We start from the raw sequence: 22636 nt of genomic DNA on the forward strand, positions 1-22636 counted from the left end.
ACCTCAGGGGGATTGGTTTTGGAGACGCCGACCCCCCCCATACCTCCCCCCACACCCTCCGCTGGTCGCGGGAGGGGCGGCATCTCCCCGCCCCCGGGCCTAGCGGCCCGCTCCCTCCTCCCGCGGCGGGAGCCTGGGCCAAGTGGGCGCGCCCGGCCTGGGGCCGGCGGGATCCGGTGTCGGCTGCAGCTGGCAGTGCGGCGGACGGGCGCGGGCTGCCCGGGGGGCCAGCTATTAATACCGCGGCCGCCCAGCCCGGGTCGCGCAGCCATGGCCAGCCCGGAGCCCCGGCGCGGCGGGGACGGCGCCGCCGAGGCCGCGAGGTAGGAAAGGACCGTCCCGGGGCCGCGTCGCCGCCCCCTGGGGAAGGGGTGCTGGACGGATCCCCACCCCCCGCGAGCGCCTTTCGCCGGGCGGGGGCGGGGGTCCAGCCTGGGTGGGGCACGGGGCGGAGCCACCCGCGAAGGGAGATCGGGCGTCTCGTCCCGGCCTGGCATCTCCGGTTGTCTGGGACTTTTTATAATTACCCCTCCCCCTCCCACGGGCGGTGCGAGGATTAACCGCTTCACACTAGCGGGCACCAACCGTGAGATGCCATTCGGCCCCCAGTGGCCAAAGACACTACCCGTTTTCTTTCGTTGCTCACCCCAAATGCAGCTGGAGATGGAGGCCTCCAGTTGCTGAATTTGCCGTGTGGAAGAGACTTCGCGCAAGGTTGGGCGGCTGCCAGCTTGGAGTTGAGAGTGTTCAAGCAGCTGGTTCTCTCTGGTCTGGGGCTTGGGGTGGTGTTGGACGGGGCGGGGTTGGGGGGAGAGTCTACTGTCCCAGACCAGCAAGAGGGCCTTGGTTGGCAGGGGCCCTGGAGGGGAGGCCCTCTCCAACATTCAACGGTCAGCTCCACCACTGGTTAGCGGGAAAGGGACCTGTGGCTGAAGGATTTGGGGCGAGTAGGGAGCATTTCTGCCCCAGGTCAGCCTGTAGCCCTGGACTTCCTCTTGTACCAAGAGGTAGAGGTGCAAACACACACACACCTGACACCCCTCCCCTGTCACCAAGAACACAAAGCTGAGCCTTGTTTTACATGTGCACTCACCTGTACACACATAGGGGTACACACAGAGTCACACACCAACTCATGCCTGCACAGTATCACAAACACTCCCAGTCACATCCCTGATGGGTTGGGAGCTGATGGAATCCTCTAGGGACAGGGACAAAGTGGCAGAGAGGAAGGCTGCTTGGAGCCCAAGGAAACCTGAGGTCAGAGGCCCCAGTTAAGCTGGCCCCCTTGCCCCTAGGCCTCCCATAATCTACTTTTCCCCAGCTCCTTAGAGAGAGACAGCAGTGTGAGGGCAGCACCTAGCAGAGGCCTGGCACTGTGGATGGGGTGACTGAGTGGTGTGTGGTAACAGCACTGCCTGCAAGTCAGGAGACCTGGAATCTACTTCCAGCTTTGCCACTCGACCTTGGGCAAGTTTCCTCCCTGGAGCTCAGTTGGTTGCTGCCTGCCTACCTTCTACAGAGCCCCACCCTGGGATATAGAGAGAATAACTGTACTTGTTGTTAGGAAATGGACTATCAGGGGAGACAGATTCATGCTCTTCTGTAACACAAAGCACTTAGTTCAAAGATGAGCTGCCTACAAAGTGCCTTGAGAACACAAGAATGGGAGTTGTCTGGGAAATGCTTAACAGAGGAGGTGGAATTTGAGCAGGGTTTGAAGGATGAGTAGAAATTTGTTAGGTAAATAGATATAAATATATTTTGAATGCTAGGGCCGAGCTCTATACCTGCCGTAGTTGTTTTACCTCTTTCAGATCTTATGCCTGTTCTAAGATGAGAGTGGTAAAAAGGAGCTCCGGCTCTGGAGCCAGACTGCCGGCCTTCGCCAGGCTCCACCACGTACGAGTTGTAGAACTTTGAGTGAGTTCTTTACTCTGTGCTTTGGTTTCCTAATCTATAAAGTGGGGATAATGGATGAGCATCAGATAAATGAGTATTTATGGGAAACGCTTAGAATACTTCCTTGAACACAATTACGTTATTCCAGGGTGGAGCACTCAGCTGGAGCATGATGTGAGGGCCGTCTGCTGGCAAAGCAGGGACTCTGTTGAGGATCCGGGTGGGTCTGGCTAGCTGAGCAGGTGCATCCTTCCTGGCATTAGGAACTCTACTTTTCCAGGTAGTGTAGGACTGTTCTCTAGTCAGGTGGTATACAATGAACTGTATTTTCTCAGCTGGACCCTTTAGACATTGTGGGGTAGGAGTAGGAGGTAGAAAAGTTAACGCATGTTACGGGTTGTCAAGCATTGGGTGGGCTATGGGTAGTAATGTGAGATGAGGCTGAAGAGGTATGTTGAGGTCACATCTTTAAGGGCCTTAAATCTATGCTAAGCAGTTGGCTATATATGGTGAAGTGGAGCAAGATAGTTTGCTTTGTATTATAGCAAGCTGCAGCACTGTCAAGAACAGACTGGGATGAGACGGAAGAAGGCTTATGGGAAGGCTGGTACGAAAGTGCGGGTGAGGGATGATGACTTGGACGAGGGTCCTGGCAATGGGGTGAAGAGGGAGATAGAGACTTTCTGAGATAGAAACGTCAGTTCTTAGTGAGTTGGCTGTTTAAAGACCACTTGTCTATCAACAGAGGGATGGATAAAGAAGATGTGGTACATATATATAATGGAATATTACTCAGCCGTAAAAAAGAATGAAATAATGCCATTTGCAGCAAAATGGATGGACCTAGAGACTGTCATACTGAGTGAAGTTAAGTCAGACAGAGAAAGACAAATATCATATAATATCACTTATATGTGGAATCTAAAAAAAAAAAAAAAGGTACAGGGACTTCCCTGGTGGTCCAGTGGGTAAGACTCCACGCTCCCAATACAGGGGACCTGGGTTTGATCCCTGGTCAGGGAACTAGATCCCACATGCATGCTGCAACTAAGAAATCTGCATGCCACAACTAAAGATCCCACATTGCTGCAGCTAAGACCCAGCACAGCCAAAATAAATAATAAGAAGAAAGAAAGAAATATTTAAAAAAATGGTACAAATGAACTTATTTACAAAACAGAAATAGAGTCACAGATGTAAAACACAAACTTATGGTTACCAGGGGGGAAAGGGGAGGAAGAGATAAATTGGGAGATTGGGATTGACGTATACACAGTACTATATATACAATAGATAACTAATAAGGACTTACTGCACAGCACAGGGAACTCTACTCAATACTCTGTAATGACCTATATGGGAAAAGAATCTAGAAGATTAGAGTGGATACATGTATATGTATAACTGATTCACTTTGCTGTACAGCAGAAACTAACACAACATTGTAAATCAACTGTACTCCAATTAAAAAACAAAAAAAAGACTGCTTGTCTCATCAGCCTGGTGTATGGTGATATATTTCTCTGAGCTGGAAAATACAGGTGTAACAAGCTCAGGGAGAAGGATAATTTGGTGAAAGTTGAGTTTGAGGTGCCAAGTAACATCAGATGAAGATATCTAAAAAAGCACTCCAGGGCTTCCCTGGTGGCACAGTGGTTAAGAATCTGCCTGCCAATGCAGGGGACACGGGTTTGAGCCCTGGTCCGGGAAGATCCCACATGCCGCGGAGCAACTAAGCCTGTGCGCCACAACTACTGAGCCTGTGCTCTAGAGCCTGCGAGCCACAACTACTGAAGGCTGCACACCTAGAGCCCGTGCTCCGCAACAAGAGAAGCCACCGCAATGAGAAGCCCATGTACCGCAGCGAAGAGTAGCCCACACTCGCCGCAACTAGAGAAAGCCCGCGCCCAGCAACAAAGACCCAACTCAGCCAAAAATAAATAAATACATGCATTTATACAAAACAAAAAAAGCACTCCATCTCTGGTAAAGTGAAGTGAATGGACTAGGTGATTGTTGAGTTGTCATTAAGTTTTAGGTTTTGGTGCAGGTGCTGGGGTTGAATGAGGCCAGTGATGTTTGGGGCCTGGTGAAGACACACTTTTGTGGTTTCCAGAGGGCCATCAGGAGATACAAAAGGGAAGCCAGGGATTCCTGGGGTGTAGAGAGGAGGACTGAGAAGACGATTTAGAATAAAAGTAATCTTTATTAGGAACTTGGAGCTGAGAAATAGAGCTGAAAACCTGGACACAAGTAAGCCTTTTCAAGACAAATCAAATTCTTTGTTTGATATGTGAGGCTTTTCATTTATACTTTATATCTTAAAAAAGAAAAGTTTATTGAAAGCTACACTCAAATTTAGTCTGTTTTGTGAGTGGTGCACTCTGAGTATCTGAGTTTCCTTGAGCAAATTACTTAATCTCTTTGACCTCCATTTCCTGATCTGTAAAATGGGAATAATAAATGTAACCACCTCATAGAATTGTTATGAGGATTAAATGAATCGATATATGTAAAACATTTAGAACAGGGCCTGGTGTATATAAGACCTTTAAAAGTATAATTTATTATTATTTCCATGGTATTTTATATTTTCAAAGAATTGCTCAGAGATCCAAGGCAGGTAAGATGCATTTGAAACAGGAAAGACCAAAGCCACTTGAGGGCCAAAGCAGCAGGAGAGCATTCCTCCACAGGAACTGAGTAAGCTAGCAGGCAACGGGCAGCTGGGTTAAGGGGCTCATCTGTTAGAATCACAGAATCTGAATTCAAGAGCATTGACAGGCTAGAAGGATGGGCCAATTCCAACAAGATGAAGTTTTATAGGAACAAGAGATGTGGTTTAAAAGCACTTGGTGTGAAAAAGTCTTCAGGATTTTAGTCAAACTCAGCATTTATCCAGAATATGATGGAGCTGCCCTATATGCTAAGGGTGTCTTGACTGCAACAATAGGAGTATAGTGTCCAGAGAATCACTGCTCAGAGTACACCTGGGTATTGCTTCCTATACCCATCCCCAAGGGATAGCGAGCCTGTCAACTTGGAGCCTGTCAGAAAGAAGTGACCCAAATGAGGTAGGTACTGGAAACCTTGGCATGCATGGAATAATTGAAGGATAAATCAGTTCTCTTTAAGTGTTCAAAGAACTTACATAGAAGAGAAATTAGATTTGTCTGATTCTAGAAAGAAGAATCAAACCCAGGGAAAAATTGCAGGGAAGGTTTTACCTCAACACTAGAATTTTCTTATGACGGTGGAACATATAGTAGCTCAGGTGTGAGTTTCCAGTCCTTGAAGGTATGTAAGCAGAGACTCGACACTGACATCATGGGGATGGTGTCAGATCTAAGCAATGGGCTGTGTCGGGGTGGATCGATGGAGGGAAGGGGCAGACATGTGCTCTCTGAGATGTGAGAATTTGATATAAATTAGGCCTGTGTCCTACTGGCTCCAGTCACAAACCATCCCGGGATTGTGGCTGCCCTCTCACCTTGTCATTTCTCTTGCAGGAACACAAGAGCAGAGGCCACTTCTCTGCAAGAGGAGAACTCTGAATCCCCGTATGAGGTGGGGACCTCGAACCCAGAAGTTACTCTGTCTTTGGAAGGGACCTTGAACTTAGAGGATATTCTCTACCCGGGGGACACAGGTGACTTTGATGTGGCTATGTATGTGGAAGAGACCGAGAAGCCTGAGGAGACGCTGCATATTGAGGAGACCAGGACGCCTGATGAGGGCCTGTATGTGGAGGAGCCAGGAAAGCCAGAGGAGATGCTATATGTGGAAGAGCCCGTGAAGCCGGGGAAGACTACAAGCCCAGAGCAGATGGTTTATGGGGGAGAGACAGTCCCGAGCGAGGAGAAACCTAACCCCGAGGAGAGCCTCAGAGCTGGGCCGAGTCCCAGCACAGAGGGGAGCCTGAGCACAGAGGACCTGGAATTGCTGGAGGGGCGTTTCCAGCAGTGTGTCCAAGCCGTGGCCCAGCTGGAAGAGGAGAGGGATCAGCTCATCCATGAGCTTGTGTTGCTCCGGGAACCAGCCCTGCAGGAGGTGCAACGGGTCCACCACGACATCCTGGCTGCCTACAAACTGCACGCCCAGGCAGAGCTGGAGAGGGATGGGCTGAGGGAGGAGATCCGACTGGTCAAGCAGAAGCTGTTCAAGGTGACGAAGGAATGTGTGTCCTACCAATATCAGCTGGAGTGCCGCCGGCAGGACGTGGCCCAGTTTGCCGAGTTCCGGGAAGTGCTGACCGCCCGGGCAGCCCAGCTCTCGGAGGAATTAGCCCAGCTTCGGGATGCCTATCAGAAGCAAAAGGAGCAGTTACGGCAACAACTAGAAGCACCTCCAAGCCAGAGGGATGGGCACTTTCTCCAGGAGAGCCGGCAGCTCTCTGCCCAGTTCGAGAACCTCATGGCAGAGAGCCGCCAGGGCCTGGAGCAGGAGTATGAGCCTCAGCTGCTGCGGCTCCTAGAGAAGAAAGAAGCTGCGGCCAGAGCTCTGCAGAAAACCCAGGCCGAGATCCAGGAGATGAAGGAGGCTCTGCGACCCCTGCAAGCAGAGGCCCTTCAGCTCCAGCTGCAAAACAGGAATCTGGAGGACCAGACCACCCTTGTGAGGCAAAAACGAGACGAGGATGTGCAGCAGTACAGGGTAGGCCCACTTGGCATGAAAGGAAGTACAGTCTTTTAGCCTGGGGAGGAAAAGGGGATCGGGGCCAAATATCTTTGGGCTGAAGGATACTAGCATATGTAGGAAGATCAATTTGTTCCTTGGGCCATTCACTCACTTCTTTATGCCATTTTCCATTTCATTCATTCAGGCCTGTGCTAGGGCTGAAAGTTATCTTGCACTCTTAATTTACACAGCACTTTTACACCAATTATCTCACTTGATCTTCATTAATCCTCCAAGTCAACTATTATCATTTTTCATAGATGAGGAAACTGAGGCCCAGTGAGTTGGAGTAATTTGAACTCTAGTCTGACCACCCCCAAATATTTCAGTGGTCTTTCCACGGCACAAGTTTCCAATTCTAAGTGAATCACACTTGGGTTTATATAGAGCAGGAGGGAATGAGGCTAGGTAGTATTCATTCTCTCCCCTCTCCCATATTCACCCTCAAGCCCCACCTATCTGATCTCTGCCTTGAAGTTTTTCCAGTCTTAAAAAACTGGGATGAAATCTATAAATCTCAATTCCTCGTTTTCCTTTTTTGTGCATTTGTCACCATTTCACTTGTATTCAAGCTATTTCTGATCGTGAGCCAGTTCTAATCCCTTTTAGAACAGAGTGGGAGACGAACACTAAGTGCATAAACAAGTCTCTCTCCCCCACAGACTGTGAGCTTTCAGAAGGTAGGGAGTATGTTTTACTTATCTCTGCCACCAGGCTCAGAGTATGCATCAGTTAAGCGCTGACTTAAGAGCTGCTGGGTACCATGAGAAGACCACAGTGTGGTGCTTTTCAGAGCAGTACTTTTTTTTGGAACCCCTCCTTTTTTGGATGAACTTAATCTTATGCCCTGCCAGAGATTTTGACGTATCCTTAAGGGAACATGTCCTCTGTTGAAAATGGCTGCATTTACTTCACTGAAGATTTTGTCAAGCTTTCTGTAGTTGTATTATGAAAACGGTGGGGTTTTTTGGTCATAATATTGAACGTTTTCAAACTATACATATATGCACTCCCCTCACTCACCCAACACTGCCCGCCGCCTTCACTGCACTGCTTTTTTACTGGGTCACAATCTAGTGAAAGGGCACTAATTATCTTTGCATAAACAAATACTAACCTTAACAGCTTACACTCAATCAAATGTTACATTAACAATTGTAACCCAGGGTAGGAAGTAACGTGATTTAAGAGAGGTACAAATAAGAATGCTATGGGATAATAGTCGTGGATTAAATCAGAGAACCCATAACGGAAGACAATGTTATTTGAGCTAAGTGTTGAAGTATAGGTAAGATCTAGAGCAGTGCTGTCCAACAGAAATATAACGCAAGCCACATATATAATTTGAAATTTTCTAATAACCACATAAAAAGAGAAATAGGTGAAGGTAATTTTAATATATTTTATTTATTCTAATAGATCTAAAATATAATTTGTAACTTGGCTGCATGTGAAAGGTGAAAAACTGAGAGGTGAGTTGAACCTGTAAAGGTAAATCGGGGCAGATCACATTGGATTTTGAAATCCAAACTAGGGAGTTTGGACTTTATTCAGTGGTCAGTTGCATCCATAAAGGTTTTTTTATTTTTAAGAGCTTCTTTTTATTTTATTATTTATTCATTAAAATTTATTTTTGGCTGTGTTGGGTCTTCGTTGCTGTGCGTGGGCTTTCTCTAGTTGTGTTGAGCAGGGGCTACTCTTTGTTGCGGTGCGCAGGCTTTTCATTGTGGTGGCTTCTCTTGTTGCAGAGCGTGGGCTCTAGGCGCGCAAGCTTCAGTAGTTGTGGCACACAGGCTCAGTATTTGTGGCACAAGGGCTTAGTTGATCCGCCGCATGTGGGATCTTCCCAGACCAGGGCTTGAACCCGTGTCCCCTGCATTGGCAGGCGGATTCTTAACCACTGCGCCACCAGGGAAGTCCCCATAAAGGTATTTAATCAAGGGATTAACATGATCGTTGCTCTCCTTTTAGAAACAGTATTGGTGGCAGTGTGTAAAATGGGCTAGAGACCCAAAGGCAAGGAGACTAATTAGGAAGCTACTATTGGTAAAAGGAAACAATGGTAGCAGGAATAAAAGGAAGGGGAAGGATACAAGAACAAATGTAGAATAAACTTGGCTACAGAATGAGTGGGGCAGAGAGGTGAGAAGTCAAAGAGGATGCTTAGATTTCAGGCAAGACTAACTAGGATGGTGGTGCTCTAAGTAAGGAATCCTCAGGATTAGAATTTTCTGACATAGTACTAGAGTTGTAGAACTTTTTCCCCAGTGATTTTCGTCACTGTACTGGATTTGTTTCAGATTTGATTATCTGTGCACCTTTCCAAAGATCATTCTATAGAAAACAATCTTGATGGGTGTCTCCTATCGCCATACCATAATTAAAGTAGGAATAAAGGTATGAAAGAGCTAATTCTTCTCTTTCTTTTCTTTTTTAAAAATTTGTTTATTTTAGGCCGCGTTGGGTCTTTGTTGCTGTGCGCGGGCTTCCTCTAGTTGCGGCGAGCACAGGCTACTCTTCGTAGCAGTGCGTGGACTTCTCACTGCAGTGGCTTCTCTTGTTGTGGAGCACACACACATGGGCTTCAGTAGTTGTGGCTCACGGCCTCTAGAGCGCAGGCTCAGTAGTTGTGGCGCACAGCCTTAGTTGCTCTGCGGCATGTGGGACCTTCCCGGACCAGGGCTCGAACCCATATCTCCTGCATTGGCAGGCGGATTCTTAACCACTGCGCCACCAGGGAAGTCCCAATTCTTCTTTCTGAAATGGCTTCTTCCTAAACTGTTTGCCAAAGGCCATGTATGGCATCTGATTACTTTTCAAGGGTACGCTTCACTCTTATGACTATAAACTTTGCCTCTTTCATCACCATCATCCATTCATTTGACAAATATCTTCTAAGTGCCTATTTTCTATGGGCCAGGCAATGAGCTATGTGCTGGCAAGGGATGAGACGCTGTGGTGTAGGGTGGAGGTGGGGGGCAGCCCCTGTCCTCAAAAAGTTGATAGTCCAATTAAAATATAATAATAATAATAAATAAAATGAACAAAAAATACAAAAAATAAAAATTAAACAGAAAAAGAAAAGAAGAAATAAAAGTTTATAGTCCAGGAAGGATGCAAGATAAAATTTCATAAAATCTAATACACTTGATCGTAAGATGCATCCTGATCAAAGTAAGATGTTAAAGTGTGAGTTTTAGAATCAATGAAATAATTAATATGCTTCAGTGTGATAGACAATGTAATAGTTGTAGGAATAAAGCATTGTACTGAAGCAGGTATAATTACACCTGGGGAGATAAGGGGGAAATTTCATTAGAGAATTAACAATAGCTAGCATGTACGTGAAGTTCTTTACATGTAATAATTCATTTAATTCTTACATCTGAGATAGGTATAACTGCTGTCACCATTTGAAAAACAAGAAAACAGGTGAGTCAGAGAAGTCATCTGTCCAGGGTTACACAGCTAGGAAGTGATGAAGGAAGGATGTAACCCTGTGCCATCTAGTTCAAGTCCACACTCAACTACTACAGGGTGTTTGAGCTGAGCCTTAAAGAATGAATTCACTGTGTAGACAAGGGAAGGGTATTCTAGGCAGAGGGAACAGCTTATACAAAAGCATGAAAACACAGACGTTGTTATGGGAAGTGAGAAGCTCAGTGTGGCTGGAACATAAGGAATGTGAGAAATAGAGAGATGAGGCTGGAGAGGTAGATTGGGACCAGATTGCAAAGGGCTTTATGTATTCTTTTTTTTTTGCGGTACGTGGGCCTCTCACTGTTGTGGCCTCTCCCGTTGCGGAGCACAGGCTCCGGACGCGCAGGCTCAGCGGCCATGGCTCACGGGCCCAGCCGCTCCGCGGCATGTGGGATTTTCCTGGCGGGGCACGAACCCGTGTCCCCTGCATTGGCAGGCGGACTCAACCACTGCGCCACCAGGGAAGCCAGGCTTTATGTATTCTTTAGGTCAGTGGTTTTCCTAAAAAGGTTTTCTTCAAAGCCACAGACCCTTTCCCCAAAACAATTTTATATGGAATGCCAACATGTAAAACAAGTAAAAGTAGAGCTACTTTCTAACTAAAGAGTGACAAGGTCACTCCAGCATGGCCTCCTCCCATGGTTTCCTGGAAAACAGTTTGAAGACCATTTAAGAGCCTATCTATTATCTATCTATTATCTACCTATCATCTATCTTTCATCTATTTATCTATCATCTATCTACCTATCATCTATCATTTGTCTACCTATCATCTATCAATCTATCTATCATCGATCTTTCATCTATCATCTACCTATCATCTATTATCTATCATCTATCTTTCATCTATCATCTATCTATTATCTATCATCTATCAATCATCTATCTATCATCTATGTCTACTTTTATATCTATCTATATGAAGGCAATAAAGCAATTAAGAGTATGAGCTGTAAGTCAGTGGCAAATCCTGGCTCTACCACTTACTAACTGGGAAACTTTGGACAAATGACTTAACCTCTGTGGTTCAGCTTCCTCACATGTAAAATGGGATTAATAGGGCTGTTGCAAGGAATGAACTAGTTAATATCTGTAAAGTGCTGCTAATGGTGCCTGCCACGTAGTTACGTACTCTAAGTGGCAGTGTGGAGGGTAGATTGAAAGAGCCTGGAAACACCACTTAGAGGAGAGATGAGAGATGTGAAGTTAAATGGGTAGCATTTGGTGACTGGTTGCAGTGGGCAGGGTGAGGAATTTGCTGAGAATGATCTCAAAGTTTTTAGCTTGAAATTGGTAGACTTCTAATGCCAAAAGATGGAATATGCTTACTATCTGCATGCTTCACCTCAATAAGCATTATGTGTAGGGTGCCGGACATACTAAGAACCAGGAACCTACAATCTGGTTGGGAGTTAGACATGAATAAAAAAAAAATTTCAATATAAGGGAACAGATGCTATCTAGGTGACAGAAATGGCAGGAGTAAAGGCACAGAAATCTGACTTGGTCAGACTAGAGCAGCACTCTCCAACAGAAGTATCATGCAAGCCACAGATGTCATTTAAAAATTTCTAGGGGAACTTCCCTAGCGGTCCAGTGGTTAAGCCTCTGCGTTTCCAATGCAGGGGACGTGGGTTCAATCTCTGGCTGAGGAACTAAGATCCCACACGCCACACAGCGTGGCCAAAAAAAGAAAATAATTCTAGTAGCCACATTAAAAAAAAAAGTAAGAAACAGGTGAAAATAATACATTTAACCCAGCATAGCAAAAATATTACCACTATAATATGTAATCAACATTAAAATTTGATATATATATATACACACATATATATATATATATATTTGGTGTCAAGTCTTAGAAATCTGCTATGTATCTTACACTCACAGCACATCGCAGTTCAGACTAGCCATATTTCAAGTACTCAATAGCTACATGTGGCTAGTGACTTCCATACTGGACAGTGCAGACTACAGGAATAATGGAGGTTCTAGTTAGAAGTAAGGGTCCAACTAGCAGGAGTCTGAATGCCAGACTAAAGAAACTGGAAAGCCTATGAAAGATTGAGATGATAAAGCAGGTTTGTTTTGTTTTGTTGTTTTAGGTTTTTTTTTGGTCACGCCGTGCGGCATGTGGGATCTTAGTTCCCCAACCAGGGATCGAACCCGTGCCCCCTGCAGTGGAAGCATGGAGTCTTAACCCCTGGACCGCCAGGGAAGTCCCAATAAAGCAGTTTTTAAAAAGTTAACCCAGTGGTGCTACACAGGATTAAGAATGGAGATTGTCCTTAATTTCTGTCACTGTACAATACTTCCTTCATTCTGTGACAGTTTCTCCCTGTCAAGAGCTTATCAGTGATGGTGCAGACAGCCTTCACAAGCAGGTCTTTTGTATATCCAGCAAACAACAGGTTTGCTAGATGGTGAGGCTTGGGAAACTGGGGCACAGAGGTATGCAGATGCTTTTCTTTAGATAACATGCTCTTAGATCGTAAGGCTACATCTCTGTGTGGTATCAAAGCATGGCTAGGCACTAAAAAAAAGACCTTTGACAATGTTGATGAAAGTTGAGATTCAGCCAGAGTATCAAAACACTGCAGATTGACAGGCCACAAGTATATCAAGGGTGACTCAGTGAACAAATTATTTAGATCCTTCTAATGACAGTATGCACCTAAACTGGATTCCTATTGTATTCTTCTTCAAAATCTGAGGTAAAGTCATTGCTCCTTAAAGATGTGCCTTCCAATTTCAATGCTCCCTTCCCTTCCCAGCTACCCCATGGATCCTGAGGATCCATGTCAGCTAGCAACCAAGGAACAGACTGATTTGCGGACATCTTCATTCCTCAGGCATTAATCCTAGGCAGAGACAATTTACAGAATGCATCCTGCCTGGTTTTGGCAGAATGGGAAATAGTTATCTGAAGACCCCTGAGGGCCTCCAGGGCATAGCGCCTTCATCTTCCAACTTTAGAACGAATTGTCCTGATGTAATAAGCAAAGGATATAGGAAATTAACAACTCTGATACCCTCACTAATAAAGCATCTATCTGCATGCCATGTTGTGGTAAGTACTAAGTAAAGATATCTCTAACTTCAAGGAGATTCAAATATAATATTCAAGAATAATTGCTTAGGGCTTCCCTGGTGGCGCAGTGGTTGAGAGTCCGCCTGCCGATGCAGGGGACGCTGGTTCGTGCCCCGGTCCGGGAAGATCCCACAGGCCACGGAGCGGCTGGGCCCGTGAGCCATGGCCGCTGAGCCTGTGCATCTGGAGCCTGTGCTCTGCAATGGGAGAGGCCGCAACAGTGAGAAGCCCGCGTACCGCAAAAAAAATAAAAAATAAATAAATGTAGTGATTTAAAAAAAAAAATTGCTTACACAAAGACTTGGTTTCTTTCAACTTAAATTGCTGAAGTTGTTGGGCATTATAAAGACTACTGATTATTAACGGAAACAAACTTGTACATAGAGCAAGGGGTCTATAAAATTCTTAGTTCACCACTAGATAATCAAAATCCTCCCCGACACTTTTTTAACTTATTTTTGGCTGGGTTGGGTCTTCGTTGCTGACTTCGTTGCTGGCTTTCTCTAGTTGCAGAGTGGGGGCTACTCTTCATTGCGGTGTGCAGGCTTATTGTGGTGGCTTCTCTTGTTGCGGAGCACTGGCTCTAGGCGCACAGGCTCAGTAGTTGTGGCACACAGGCTCAGTAGTTGTGGCTCACGGGCTCTAGAGTGCAGGCTCAGTAGTTGTGGCGCACAGGCTTAGTTGCTCCGTGGCAAGTGGGATCTTCCCGGACCAGGGCAGGCATATACTCAACCACTGCGCCACCAGGGAAGCCCCCGACACTTCTTAAAATTGGGAAACAAAAAAGTCCCTCTGAAAATCTGTCCACCCTTTGCAGGATTTTAAGATGTAAGCTGTGGTTAACAGACAAGACTCCTTTCAGAACAGTATCACTGTCAAAAACAGTATCACTGTCAAAACACAAATTCTCTGAATCTATTTCTCAACCTCAATACTGCTATGGAGATTAAACAATGTGTAAGGAAATATACTATTATGGACAATGTCAGGTTTTTGTTGTTTGGTGCATTAGAAATGTTCTTGGCCCTCACGCAGGAACAGCTGGAGGAAATGGAAGAACAACAGAGGCAGCTAAGAAGCGGGGTGCAACTCCAGCAACAGAAGAACAAAGAGATGGAGCAGCTAAAGATCAGCCTTGCTGAAGAGCTCGCAACATACAAGTCAGTTTTTGCTGCTACCCAAATCTCAACTAACAAAGGCTGAGGGAATGGTGGGGAGGGCAGATGTTGCTCAGGAGAAATTTCTCTTGACAGTGAAAAGCAAAAAAAAAAAAAAAAAGAAAACTGGGGGAAAATTTTCAAATTATGCTCATCCGTGAACAGATGGAAAATGGCTTTTTTTTTAAACGCCTATGCTACCCAAGAGCCTGGAACAGGCTAATGCTCCCACTTCTGAGGCAGGTGGAATCCAGACACAGCCGCAAGGTGATCCTTGTAGGTTATAAGAGCAGTGTCTGCATTGTTGCTGCTTTCCTAACCTAACAAGACTAGTGCCTTAAAAAAAGATTGTGTGTAGTGAGAGGCCCGCGCACCGCGATGAAGAGTGGCCCCCGCTCGCCACAATTAGAGAAAGCCCTCGCACAGAAACGAAGACCCAACACAGCCAAAATAAATTAATTAATTAATAAACGCCTACCCCCAACCTTTAAAAAAAAAAAAAAGATTGTGTGTCTAACGACAAGTAAGTCATTTAGGGATAACACATACTTCCAGGTTGCCTGGTTCAAGCATTCAGGCTTCATTTGGAATGTTTCAATTTCTAGGACTTAAAATATGTCCTGATTATCATCAGGAAATCCAGAACAGGATAAAACATCTAGGCTCTGTGCATTCTTACTTTCCTCACCCCATGTGACCCCATCTGCTATTCATAAAGTTTCCTTAGAATAGCAGAGAAGGCAGTTAGGGTACCTAATTCAGACTATGACTAAGGAGGCCAAGAAGGCTAAATTAATCTGTTAACAGTCATTTACAAAGCTGAAGAGGGTGGTGTTTGTAGACTAAAGGACATGACTATTGCTTAATTTGTGAAACAAGCAACACACCTATCCATTAAGTTCTTTACATACCAGTATGTCCTCACATTCTTTATAAAATGCTAGATTCTCTTGGATAAAGAAACTAAGGATTAAAAAAGATCAAGTTGGATACTAGATAAATATCCATAATTTTTTATTAATTTCCTAGTTAATCCTACATTTTGTATACAAATTCACAAATACCTATTATTACTGATGCTTTTCCTAAATTACTAGGATTTTTTTTCCTTTGGCCAGCCTGCATGGCTTGCAGTTCCCCCATCAGGGATTGAACCTCGGGCGACAGCAGCGAAAGCGCTGAATCCTAACCACTAGACCATCAGGGAACTCCCATACTAGGATTTTCTTTTACCATGTTTCATCCAGGAATGAACTGACTATGCCCATTGTTTGGGAGATTACTAATACAACTGACTATGCCCATTGTTTGGGAGATTACTAGAACCTTGTAACCGAAGAAAATGATCTGCTAAACACCTTTGTGTGGATAAGATGAAAAGTACATGGAAAAGACAATGATTAATCCAAAGAATCGAAATTACAGAATTTCAGGCCTTGTAATACCTGTGTGTAAAGTTAACGTGGGCAGAAAAACTTTTTAGCTAGCCCCTCCCAAAGTCATCCTTGATTAGATGCAAAACACACTCTAGCAATCTCTCCTCAATATGGCCTGCACTAAGCTTCAGAAATTCATTATTAAAAAATTTATACTGGGAATTCCCTGGTGGTCCAGTTAGGACTCAGCGCTTTCACTGCTTGGGCACAGGTTCAATCCCTGGTCAGGGAACTAAGATCCCACAAGCCATGCAGCGCACCCAAACAAAAAACCCCCACAAAAACTTTATACTGTATTATTTCAAGTTGCAGAAAGTTTAAACTTATCCTTTTTTCTCTCAACCTTACAGGGGCTGTTTAGAAACATATGGCCGAATCTGTAACCAAGAAACAACAAAAAAAACTTCTTAGCAAAGGATCACTGAGTACCCTTTGGACATACTTTTTTCTAAACAGAGAAGGGAGTGCCAGGGATTTGGCAAGCAGTTCACTCTGGGAAAGTTACAAATACTGGCTGACCTGTTTAAAAAGATTCTAGGGCTGGCTGGAGGCAGAATACTATCAGTCAACTCTTAGCTGGATTCTATTTCTTAGGCTGCTGGTACTGATTTCAATGCACTGAGAAATGGAAAAATAAGTCTCCTGTCACCCATCAGCAACCCTCCACACGCACAAAGTAAAGGAAGAATGTATGGACACACCTTGCTGTATTGTGAAGAATGTATCTTACCTTCTGTTGACCCAAAAGTTTTTCAGGAACACAGGTGGAGTCAAAAAGGCAGACAATTTTCCTTATATTCAAGTTGACCCCTGAACAATGTGGCGGTTAATCTGCACATAACTTAGTTGGCCCTCGGTATCCGAGGTTCCTCCACATCCACGGACTCCACCAACCACTGCAGGTATAGTACTGTGGTATTTACTATTGAAAAGTATGTTGTAAGTGGACCTATGCAGTTCAAACCCACGTTGTTCAAGGGTCAACTGTACATGGGTTTACAATTTGAATTCTTTTGTGCCATGAATGTTAGACTTTAACTGAATTCCTTTACAAAGTTTACTTTTCTTTAAGTCTGTGCTGATTCATGTAGATTTACTCTTGTGTCATGGTAATTTTCACTATACTCTAAAAGAACTACTGGGCTTCCCTGGTGGCGGAGTGGTTGAGAGTCCGCCTGCTGATGCTGGGGACACGGGTTCGTGCCCCGGTCTGGGAAGATCCCACATGCCGCGGAGCGGCTGGGCCCGTGAGCCATGGCCGCTGAGCCTGTGCGTCCGGAGCCTGTGCTCCGCAATGGGAGAGGCCACAACAGTGAGAGGCCCGCGTACCGCCAAAAAAAAAAAAGAACTACTGACTTAGAATAAAGAACCAATCCAGATTTCCCCAAAGATGAGTTTGATTTTTCACCTCATGAAAATGATTCTGGGTCAGAGTGATCTACTCCGTTAAATTGGGTGGTTGAAGAACCCGGCATTTTACCTGGCTATGGCACTTGGCTTTCAAGAGCCTATTTTTCTAACCTCTAAGTACAGGCCCCAGTGAAAAAAATACTGGGGAGATTCAACCTCTCTATGAGAAAAGGTCAAACACCTTTTCCAAATTTAAATTTTGCCTTAAATTCTCTCTGCCACACTGCCTCTGACATTCTTGAAAGTGCATGTAGTTCTCCAGAGATAGACTTCAAAAAGATGTTATTTTATCAAAGACTAATCTGTGTACCTCTGATTCAGCATTTTATGTCTTTCACTTCCCCCGGGAAGGAGTAAAGCTCTTTGCTATACCTCTGGGTCTATTATATTTAATTCTGCTCTTGGTAGTCAAAGACCATAGAAAATAACTGTCACCTGAACAACTCTTCTAGACGCCAGAGACTGGTGTTTGATGGATATTATATATTAAATAAAACCCATCAGCGTGGGATTATGTAGAAAAGCAATTTATTCCATTATAAGCACTTACACAGTTAGTCATGGAGAGTAACAGGCCTGCTGGTGAAACAGGTCACCCAAAAAAGAGATGGTATCAAACTAGTGGTCAAGGACTAACTCCTTAAAAAAAAAAAAAAAAAGCAACTCTTATCCAGGATTAATTTAATTTTAAAAACAAATACAAGCTATTGATTCGCTCTTCTCAATTTAACTGGACAGTCTACCTGTGGTATAACTGTCAGGTAAAAACATACATCTTTACAACTTGGTGGTCCCAAGTTTTTTTTTTTTTTTTTTTTTTAAACCATTTCACAGAAAGGAAAGAAATAATATGAAAACAGCTCAAGAAATACACTAACAAGCAAAAATATATGGGGAAAGAGGAACACATTGTTTTGACTTAACTGAAGAAACTGAGAGGAGACTGGTCTGTGTAAGAAAATGTGTATCCTGGCAAGTTCCGTGTGAAGATTTTAGAGCAGGAATTTATATGACTTGAATCTCCCCTATTTCCTGAATAAAAATGACATCTTGTAGTATTTATACTTCATGGCTCAGACACCTACCTCACTTGGCTCTATTTCTTACTCACTCTAGCATTTACTTAAATGAGTCAGAAAAACTTGGGGATATAGCATAAGAAGAAAAATAACCACTCACAATATTCCCCTTTTTGTGGCTACTTTAGACCTCTGTTACTAGAAAATTCCTGAAGAAAATTTAAATATAAGTCTGTGGCTTTCCTGAATCAAGAAGCCCCCAGTTAATATTTAGAAAACACCTTCTGTTTGGACTAATAACATTGTTGATTATAGAGGGATAACCAAAGTCTGTGTCTCAAAACCAGTGTTAAATCAATCTCAGGGTTGAGAAGAAAAGGGGAGTCTAAAATCACAAGAAGTGCAGACATTCTCTAGGATCCTTGTCCTTCTGGATCCACGCTTCCTTCAGGGTCTTCGTCATTATAAATGTTCTCTGCCTGCCAAAAACAAGAAAAAGAGAAAAGGATATTGAGTAAACATGGAAGTTACTTCTTGAAGTTAAAGTTTCAAATAGACGAGGCCAGGGAGACAGACTGTGGGGCATATACTCTGTTTTAACTATTCAACTCTGCAGTTATTGGATGAAAGTAGCCACAGACAACCTGCAAATGGGTAAGTATAGTTGCATGCCAAATAAAACAGGCAGCTGGCCACAGGCCAACCCCCCGGATTAGGATAGTCCCTAAAAACTGAAGTATGGTTACCATTTGTCTTGGTAATCAACCTTGAGTCTTTTAATCAGACAATTATTCGTAACAGTCAAAAAGTAAAAACAACACAAATGTCCATCAACTGATAAATGGACAAATAAAATGATATGCCCATACAATGAAGTATTATTTGGCAATAAAAAAAGTCAGTCACATATTGTATGATTTCATTTATATTAAATGTGCAGAATAGGCAAATCCATACAGAAAGTAGATTAATGGTTGCCTAGTACTGGGTGGACTGGAGGCAAATGGGAGGGATGGCTACTGGGTGTGGGGTTTCTTTCTGGGGTAACTGACTGTAGTGATGGTTGCACAATTCTGTGACTGTACTGCAAAACCCATGTTCTAAATCTCAACTTATAAATATTTTAAAAAGAGAAACTGTTCTTGCATAAAATAAACTCTACTTGTACGACTTGATGAAATACCCATATCCAAGAGCATCTTAAACACAGATACCACTTTCACTTGGGCAAAACTTACTGTTCTTAGTATCTACTATGCACTTAGTATCACTAGGGTAGGTGCTACAGAGGATGGGATAGTCTTAGCTTTCAATCTGACTACAGGGACAAACAATGTATGCAATTATGTGAGTAGTCTGACAACAAAAGTGTGGTATCTTCTCCCTTGAGACCAATGGGGTGTCCAACAACTCAGTTCAATCCTGATGTTGACCACCTGGAGGTAGCACTGTGACCAAGGGCTCAACCCCACAAGACTACCCTCACTTCAGCAGAGGCCAGTGTCAAGCCCTCAGTGCCCAGGCTACCTAAGTACTCCTGCCCAACTTGGCTATAAATTTTCTCACAGCCACCCCCGCCCCCCAGGTTTGATATTTGCTGGAATGATTCACAGAACTCAGGAAAGCGCTCTACTGGTTTATTATAAAGAGTATAACTCAGGAATGGCCAAATGGAAGAGATGCACAGGGCGAGGTGGGGATGGAGCACAGAGCTTCCACACCCTTTCTGGTGGCATTGATATATTCACCAACCCAGAAGCTCATGAAATCAAAAGTTTTTATGGAGCTTTCCCAAGAGTTTTTATAGGGGCCCCTTTAAGTTACCTCCTTAGCCTGAACTCAGGTGAGGCCAAAAGCAGCTACTTATAAATAGCAATAGAGACTCCTACCACTCAGGAAATCCCAAGGGTTTTAGGAACTCTGTGCCAGGAACCTGGACAAAGACCAAATGCTTACTACTCATTATATCACAATAATTCTTAAAAACAAAACAAAACAAACACCCTCCCCCAAACGGAGTAAAGTAACAACCTGGACTGGAGGTGATGGCCTTGAAGGTGATGTAGCTTAATCTCCTACAACATTCCCATGACAACCACTAAAATACCTCTCACTGACAGACTATCTAAGGCAGCCCATTTCACTTTCTTGTTAGAACTCTAATTTTTTATATTAGTTTTGTGTGGGTGTGTTACAAGGAAAAGGATAAAGTGGATTTTCTGTTAATACATGAAACAAATCCTTATTATAAAAAATTATAATACAGAAAGGTATAAAGAAGAAAACAAGAATTCTCTAAACATACCAACCACATTTTGGCAAATAGCCTTCTATTAAATAGTTACATATAATTAAACATAAGACTAGATACCCAAATTTTAATAAGAGGGATTCTATCATCCTGTTCTATAATTTGCTTTTTTCCTACTTATTAGCATATCATGAATAGCTTATAAAACTAAGTATACTTCATTCTGATACATAATATTCCGAAGTATTGATCCAGTATATAATGTGTTAATCTCATAGGCCACAAATACTCCCATTTTATTTCTTTATTTTTGATTAATAGGGTTATTCCATAAGAAAGTTATGAATATCAAAAACTTTTTTCCTCATGTTGAGCCAAACACTCACCTCTGGAGCTTCTTCCTGGCTCTAGATCTACTCTGAGACACCAAAAGTTTCTTTTGAATTATTTTCATTTATTAGGCTACTGTCACTTAAAAGTCATGCAGTTGTTTTGTAAATTGTGGTAAAAGACACATAACAAAATTTACCATCATAACCATTTTTAACTGTACAGTTCAGTGGCATTAAGTCCATTCACACTGTGTGCAGCTATCACCACCATCCATCTCCAGAAGGCAACTGTTTCCTGTATTGCTATATATCAGACATTACAGTTGCTTTTATTAAATTTCAAGTGCTCTGAAAATTCAAAGAAGGGTGATCACCTTCAATTGGGGTATAAAGGCAGGGAATGTTTTTGACATCTAGGTAAGTTTCATGAAGAAATGGTACTCTTTGATGCTGTGACATTGCAGTAGGAACTGTGCTAGGCATGTTCATAAGTAATTTCAAGGGAATGATCATTCCTAAAGATTTGACTGCTAGCAAAGAGGGAAAAACAGGAGGCAAGCCAACAATTAGGAGGTTACTGCAATAGCCCAACAAGTAGTAATGAGAACCTGACCAAAAAACTAGGTGTGGAATACAAACAGGAAAGTTGGTTATATCTGTTTGTAAGATGAGTAAAGACAGGAGAAGCATTGCAGAGATCAACAATATAAAATCTGATAAGTGAACCGCACCTAGAGGTGAACAGACAATAGAGGAAGACCTGAGTTTTCAAATCTAGTGAGCTGGGGAGACATTGAAGCCGTATAGGAAACAAAAAGTCAGGAGGTAAGGGGAGTAAGGAAAGGAAGGAGAAAAGAAAAGATTAGTTTTGTTTAGTTGAGTTCGAGATACCAGTGAGACAACTTGATAAAGTTAAAGGGTAGGCAGCTGAAAATGATAATGTGCAGGCAAGTCACACTCGGGAGTAAACTGAACAGAGTTGCCAGTTGTACTGATGGAGTATATAAATGTGAAGTGATACTAGGTCTCATTTATCTAAACTCGCCCAAATAAAGAAACACTTACCATTTGCCAAACTTGCATGATATTGTCTTCTGATACAGAACAAATCACCCAAGGTTCATTCGGATTCCAGGAGAAATCAGATATCTTGGCAGTGTGACCACCATGAATAAACTGAAAGAGGAAGGAAAACAGATGAAAAGCAGACAGAGGACAATAAATCACAAACTATTTCAGTTCTGCTCAACATCTGTAACATACCAACAATTCTGGTGGCCCATCTTCTGCATCTTCTGGGGATTGTTCCTCTCCAATTTTACTAGCACAAAAAGATTTTTAGAAGTTAAAACAGGGACTTCCCTGGTGGCGCAGTGGTTAAGAATCCGCCTGCCAATGCAGGGGACACGGGTTCAATCCCTGGTCCAGGAAGATCCCACATGCCGCGGAGCAACTAAGCCCACGAGCCACAACTACTGAGCCCACGTGCTGCAACTACTGAAGCCCTCACTCCACAACAAGAGAAGCCACCGCAATGAGAAGCCCGCGCACCACAACGAAGAGTAGCCCTCACTCGCCGCAACTAGAGAAAGCCCATGCGCAGCAACGAAGACCCAACGCAGCCAAAAATAAATAAATTAAAAAAAAGTTAAAACAGATTTACCTTGAGTAATTCTGGAAAGTGTAAGAAAATAACTCCATAAAGAGTAATAATTAACAAGACTTACCTTAAATCCCAGACATTCAGTCTGCGATCAGTACCACTGGAAGCCAAAATAGTCTCATTGTGAGGTGACCACTGAACCTATACATAAGAAAAAAGCCATCAATTAGAAAATTGAGGGGAAAAAATCTAACATTATATTTAACAATTTAACCCAT

General features: G+C 43.5%; 2 protein-coding genes across 4 annotated transcripts in view; one reads left to right on the forward strand and one right to left on the reverse strand.

Annotated features, from left to right (window-relative positions):
* SYNC (syncoilin, intermediate filament protein) lies at positions 1-18237 on the forward strand. 2 transcript variants are annotated; one of them, XM_060140671.1, is made up of 4 exons: positions 1-323; positions 5412-6555; positions 14186-14310; positions 16094-18237. In XM_060140671.1, exons 1-4 carry the CDS (start codon positions 271-273, stop codon positions 16152-16154), a joined length of 1383 nt encoding a protein of 460 aa, XP_059996654.1. In that variant the 5' UTR covers positions 1-270; the 3' UTR covers positions 16155-18237. The 2 variants fall into 2 exon arrangements, with proteins under 2 accessions (XP_059996654.1, XP_059996655.1); XM_060140672.1 differs by lacking the exon at positions 1-323 and adding an exon at positions 1715-1923.
* The window catches only part of RBBP4 (RB binding protein 4, chromatin remodeling factor), a 17755-nt gene continuing 12783 nt past the window's right edge, over positions 17665-22636 (reverse strand). For both annotated transcript variants that reach the window (XM_060140670.1, XM_060140669.1), the window contains exons 9-12: positions 22483-22559; positions 22019-22076; positions 21821-21931; positions 17665-18651 (exon numbers count right to left, since the gene is read on the reverse strand). In XM_060140670.1, the coding sequence (XP_059996653.1) occupies positions 18586-18651; positions 21821-21931; positions 22019-22076; positions 22483-22559 (312 nt within the window). In that variant the 3' untranslated portion in view covers positions 17665-18585. The remainder of the gene's footprint in view (positions 18652-21820; positions 21932-22018; positions 22077-22482; positions 22560-22636) is intronic.

This window comes from Lagenorhynchus albirostris, chromosome 2 (genome assembly GCF_949774975.1).
Source record: "Lagenorhynchus albirostris chromosome 2, mLagAlb1.1, whole genome shotgun sequence".
Lineage (NCBI taxonomy): Eukaryota > Metazoa > Chordata > Mammalia > Artiodactyla > Delphinidae > Lagenorhynchus > Lagenorhynchus albirostris.

Coding starts and splice junctions, on each gene's coding strand:
- SYNC (XM_060140671.1), top strand. CDS start 271: ATGGCCAGCCCGGAGCCCCGGCGCGGCGGGGACGGCGCCGCCGAGGCC. Junction 324..5,411: donor GGCGCCGCCGAGGCCGCGAG/GTAGGAAAGGAC, acceptor TTTCTCTTGCAG/GAACACAAGAGCAGAGGCCA. Junction 6,556..14,185: donor AGGATGTGCAGCAGTACAGG/GTAGGCCCACTT, acceptor GCCCTCACGCAG/GAACAGCTGGAGGAAATGGA.